This window comes from Myotis davidii, unplaced genomic scaffold (genome assembly GCF_000327345.1).
Source record: "Myotis davidii unplaced genomic scaffold, ASM32734v1 scaffold2121, whole genome shotgun sequence".
Lineage (NCBI taxonomy): Eukaryota > Metazoa > Chordata > Mammalia > Chiroptera > Vespertilionidae > Myotis > Myotis davidii.
The window spans coordinates 72,891-78,858 of record NW_006290856.1 but is presented as its reverse complement, the minus strand read 5'-3'; the positions used below and the strand labels follow the sequence as shown (position 1 = coordinate 78,858).

Genomic DNA, 5,968 nt, shown 5'->3' with positions numbered 1-5,968 from the left:
AAAGAGTAAAAAAAAAAAGCAGAATCTGAGTTTTGTTTTTAATTCCTTTATGGTGTTGGTCTCAGTCACATTTTTTGTTACTTGGTAGATGTTTGTATGTAAGATTCTAGATTGAACACTGTTTTAGGGTTCAGAATATAAGAAAAATATTTCCACCCTGACCAGTTGTTTGGGCATTGTCCAGTGCACCAAAAGGTTGCCAGTTCGATTCCTGGTCAGGGCACTTATCCAGGTTGTGACTCAATCCCCGGTAGGAGGTGTGCAGTAGGCGCCTGATCAATGTTTCCCTTTCACATCAATGTTTCTCCCTCTCCCTTTCTCTCTAAAAAAATCAGTAAAAATATTTTTTTACAAATATTTTCTTATAAGGTTATTAAGGATAAAAATGAAAATCTGAGAATTCGTGAGATATTTAAAGCATTCCCTCTACTGAGATGTAATCTAGTTAAAGATTAGCATGTTCATTGTATTTTACATGTGTTTTACTCTAGCCGTGTAGGACGCTCCAAACAAGCAGCCACTAAAGAAAATGATTCAAGTGAAGAAGTAGATGTGTTTCAGGGTTGCTCTCCTGTCAATGATGATATTCCACAGGAAGAAACAGAAGAAGAGGAAGTTTCTACAGTAAATGTATGTTTTTATTAAAATGCCATGTGTGATAGTGATAACCGGAAAGGTGAACTCAGGGTTTTTCCAGGGGTCATATCTTGCAACGCTGAAGAATGAGCTCCGCGGACCAGAAGATTTAAGCAAAAGTGTGGAAAATTACAAGCATATTCAGACTCCCCTCACGGGGAGGTGGGCCCTAATAATGGGCTGCCCCCTTAAAGCCTTGTAGTCCAGGGGCATATATTTGCTACAAGTCTGCTTCATGTCTGCCTGTGTCTTCACCTGATTGATTCCCTCAATTGTTCTTGCCCAGCAACGGGCCTGAACTTTCCATTTCTGTGTGTTCTTTCCCTGTTCCTATGCTGAACTTTCTGTTTCTATGCATTCATACACCTTGTTGCTGCAAGCCCTCACTTGTTTTCCCATGCCTCTGGCTTTGAGTCCAGAAACATTTTATTATTTCTGCTTTGTTGGTTTCTGTGATTAGGCTGGCTCAAACTGCCATGTCTACCCCTGCCTATATTCCACCTGCCTTTGTTTTCCACTGTACCTGTCTGCCTGCGTTTCAAGTTAACCCTCTCAATAGTATGGAATATAGAAATAGGGTTGGTAAATATTTGGTCACAGCTTTTTAGTGTTTGATGTTTCTTATAATTCTAAATACATAGTTTTTTCTTCATTAGTTTAGCATTCTGTCCTCTACCAGCTTGTATAATGCAGAAGACATCTTTTATGGAAATCTAAAACTGAGTGAGAGTAACGAATGTAGCCTAGTGCAAGTGCAAATGTCAAGTTTAAACTGATGTGGAAAAGAACAAGCACCAGTATGATACTGACACTTAAGGCATTTTTATACCTTGATTTTAGAGTGCTGATATCTGTTAAATATACTCTTATTTATGTTTCATTACTTTTTGTTTGACTTTCAAAGTAGAAACTCGAAATTAGTCAATCATAATAAAATCATAGTTTTTACTAAAATCAGCCTTTGGAATTCATAACATTGGTAATAGACACTTTTTTTTTTTTTTTTTTTTTTTTACAAAAGTAGGAATGTGGAACTTCCTGAGGTACTTTTTTTATTTTTTAAGTAATGAATTGTTTTGCCATTTAACATATTTCAGATATTTTACTATGGAAGAAATATAAACAGTTAAGTAAGAGCTGTTCTCTTGGTAATACTAATGCTGAATCTTTGGATCAGCTCAGTCAGCCATTTTATTTGAGAAATCAGTGTACTGAGATCAAGTCCCAGAGTTGATCCCCACTTCTCTGACCTATTTAAAATATAATTAGCTCTTCAATCTTGATTTTATGTGAATGGATTAACACTACAGAAAAATATGCTGCATTGTGGTCTCAAACTAGCTGAGCTTCTTTCTTAACGGGTTTTTTGGAGATGTAAAAATAAGGTGAAAGAGTCTCTGACATCTTCATCAAAGAAAAACTATACTGTTAATTAAATTAAAGTACTGTCCTTTTTATATTCCTCTTGTTTGAACTAAAGTTTTATGCTTTCATTACCTATTGCCAATTAATGGGAATGTGTCTGAATTTTAGCTTACTTATATGTATTTGATAGGATCTAAACTCAATAACTATTTTCCCAGAAAGACAGCTATAAGCCTAAGTTCATAAGTGTCAAATTTTGTCTTACCACAGAAATATAAGTAAAAATATGACATTTGCCATTATTTTACTTGCTGTCTACATAGACTTCTGATCATTTGTTTCTAAAGTTATTAAATAGAAAAGGAATGATTTTTCCTTGCTATTCTGGGAAAAGCTGTTTATGAACATTCAAATATTATATAGGTCTAAATAAGTGATGCAACAAGTTAAAATAGGAGAAAGGTTTCAAGGAGAGAAAAGCAAAGAAAATCAGGACCAAGTAAGAATAATAATTGGTTAAAAAATTATTATAATTGCTATGTCTAATAAATGTGTCCCCATTTTAATTAAGCATCTGATGATTTTTCTTTTAAGGTACGGCGGAGAAGTTCTAAAAGAGAAAGGCGATGAACAAATGTAATAATTTCTATGTGAACACTTAAAAAATCATTTTTCATCAAGCTTGAGGCTGAATAAAACCTTTAATACACAAAATGGGACTGCTGAAGAGTGGACAGTTGGACCTCCCTTTGATGACCTCATATATTTGTGGTCACACTTTAGCCATACGCATGGTAATAACATTGACTTGTGAAAGTGTAATTTGCTATGGCTATGTAGAAATAAACTAAAGAAGAAACTTGTAAATATATTTTTCCTTTTTTTTTTTTTTTAATGTTTCTGACTTCTAGTGTGCTTGTATAGCTTTTATCTGTGGCTTTAAACTGACAGTACCCAACTGTTTATTGGATCTATTGCTTTGAAAAGAGTTTGTTAGGATAGATCTTAAGCAGTCATCTGTCAGTATTTGTATTTGTATACTCTGCAGTTTTACTGTGAAAAAATTATTTTTCAACAAATGGTGTCATTTTCTTGATGTCACTATTGGTTGGAGAGTTAAATGGTCTCTTTCCCATGTGTATCTTACCTAGTGTTTACCCCTAGGCACCCTTAAGCTTCAGAGGTGCTAAATCATCTGCTACTACACCTGAACGATGCCTCTGATGGGAGGAAACCACACAAATTGTGAAATACTCCTGACGTTGATTATTTTACACCTCAGTATTGGTCCCAGAATTTTCTGGCCTTCTATGGCAATGAAAATTTTAAGAAAAAGATTTAAAATATTTTAATTTTAAAGAATGTGTTATAAAATAATGTACTGAAATCTTTATCCCATTTTATCGTCCCTTTTCAGTTCATATACTCTACTGTATCAATAAAATTCTGTAATTTGAATTAGTTTTTAATAGTCTAGAATGTTATTGTGTATAGATATTTCCTCTTGAACGTGTTCAGAAAATGCAAATTATTACACTATAATATAAAATCTGATATATACACATTAGAAAAGTTTCAGTTCTTCATAACAATGTAAAGGTAATCAGAAAGAAAAAAGTTTTATTGATGCAGTGTGTCTTTATAAGGCTGTTCTTGAAAACAAGAGTTTTGTATTTTATAGTGAGTTGCATGTTTATGAAAAAAATGCTAAAAATGGAATGTGCTCTTTTCTGTAAATTCATATTTAGTTATAGTATATGATAGATTGCCCCATAACATAGTTTTCATCAAGAGTTTATTATTGTTTTTTTATTTTTGAGCCAAAAACATTGTCTTGGGAGGAAGGACAAAGTGGAAGTGATATGTCGAACTACATGAGCTACTGTACTAGGTATTACAGTCTTATGAACTTTTTAAATGAAATTCCACTTTGTCCTGACTGGGAAAAGTGGAAATTTATTTGGATTTAGAGATGATCTTTTCGTTATGGTAAGCTGCAAAACTATAGAAACAAATTACATAAGACAGTATACTTTTACAGTTTTGTAAACTGTATTTTGAACCAAAACTTATAGGTTGTTACTTTATGTGTAGCTAAATTCATTTTAGTATTTCAGGTGCTGTTCTTTTCTTTTTTCATGGTTAACATCAGAAAGAAAATCATATTCTAACTTGTTAAATTTATCACATTGAATAATGGAGCATTTTCATGTAACACAGTATTATGTTTAAGGTATATTTCCAAGATTGGTGATAATAGATGAGGGATATAATAAAGAAACTATTTTGGAAAATGACATTTTACTATTTTCCAATGCATATCACAATTAATGTGATTATTATTTTTTTAGAGATTTCTCCATGTTAATGAAACTGCCTTTTATTTTTAAAAAATGTTTTTGTTTCTTAATCTCTCAATATTTAGCTGTTCTTTATTTACAGCAGTACTGACACCAGTGATTATGGGAGGCTGCTATATATCAAGGCAGCTAATGGACCAAGATACATTGGTTTTTAAACATTTCATTAGCTCAGTTCTCCCATCACGCTGTTTCTATTTCAGCAGTACAAAGGCATGTTTATAAATCTATAAAATAAGAATAAAGGATAGCTTTGTATTTTTGTCATTGACTAAATTGCACCAGGAATGTTTATGGAAGTATATCTTTAAGACCATTTTATAAAACAACAACAACAAAAATGGTTGTGGAGGATTTTTATTTGCATGATCATAGTTAAGCAGATTTCATTGTACATTAATTCGTACATCAGATCACAAAAATGTTCATTGTAGATTCTGTTTAATGGCAATGAGTCTGTGATTTTCTTACACATATGTTCCCTTTTGGGAGAATTATGATGTAAATTTTCCATTTTTCAGTAGAAAAATAGGTGCAATAATTATCAAAATTTTGATGTCCTGTGTCTTCATCTTAAGGGATTATCTTATTATGGTTAAACTTAACATTTCATGTACTAACATTTGGAGAGCCACATACCATAACTAAAGTAAAATTAAGTATATATAAAAAGTTAATTACAGTGGTTAGCAAGCTCTTCAGTGATAATGTTCATTTTGAAATATGTACTGTAAAAAAATTGAGAAAATACTTACTGTAACAAGTTCCATTATTAAAATCTTGGGATTCTTTAGTGAGGTTATCTTGCTTTACTCTGTGGCAAATCCATTTAATCTACATTATAATAAAATTTCTTGCTGCAGTGCAACAAGAAGCTTTTTCAGTGAACTCCACTGTATATGTAAATTACAAATGTGGCTATAAAACCTGTTCCAGGTATTATAGGTTAATTACATTCTGTATCACCTTATAACTTATAAGTATGATTTTTAAGATTTCCTTTTTGCCCACTTGAAAAATGTCAGGAATTTAAGAATTTGTTTAACTTAGGTATATCTCCTTTACCATATAGTATTATGTCACCATAATGAACAATTGGTATTTAGATAAATAACCAACTTTCAGACACATTATTGGATTTTCTGTGAAGTTGAATAAACATGAAAGCTACTATATAATTGTATTATTTTATTTATGTGAATCTATGTACCTACATATATTTAAATATTTTTAATTAATGAAGAAAGGCAAATTTTAATGATTTTTAATTTTGGAGCCTTTGTTTTATGAAGAGAAAATAATATTTCCCACGAACATTTTTTCAAACTTTTTGTTTAAACTTCTTATGCAATATCTTGGCTGGCAGAGATTTACTAAATATTGTTTAAGTGAAAGGATTGCATAACTGAAGAAAATAAGTGTATAATATAAACTTTAAAAGTAAGAACTAAGAAAAATTATTAAGGGCAGTTTTATTTATTCAGCCAATATTTATTGAGTGCATACTATGTGCTGGGCTAGTAATGGAGAATAAAGTTTTATCAAGACAGAATAAGCCCCTGCCCTTTTAAGCTTATATTCTCTACAGGGATGGTGGGAGAATAAGG

The 5,968-nt window shown here is 31.7% G+C and overlaps 1 protein-coding gene across 1 annotated transcript in view; it reads left to right on the top strand.

Moving 5' to 3' along the window:
• PDS5B (PDS5 cohesin associated factor B) overlaps positions 1 to 5,449 on the top strand; it is a 67,640-nt gene extending 62,191 nt beyond the window's left edge. Inside the window, exons 16-17 of the mRNA XM_015564110.1 lie at positions 492 to 630; positions 2,596 to 5,449. Coding sequence (XP_015419596.1) covers positions 492 to 630; positions 2,596 to 2,631 — 175 coding nt within the window. The 3' untranslated portion in view covers positions 2,632 to 5,449. The remainder of the gene's footprint in view (positions 1 to 491; positions 631 to 2,595) is intronic.
• The last annotated feature ends 519 nt before the right edge of the window (positions 5,450 to 5,968 follow it).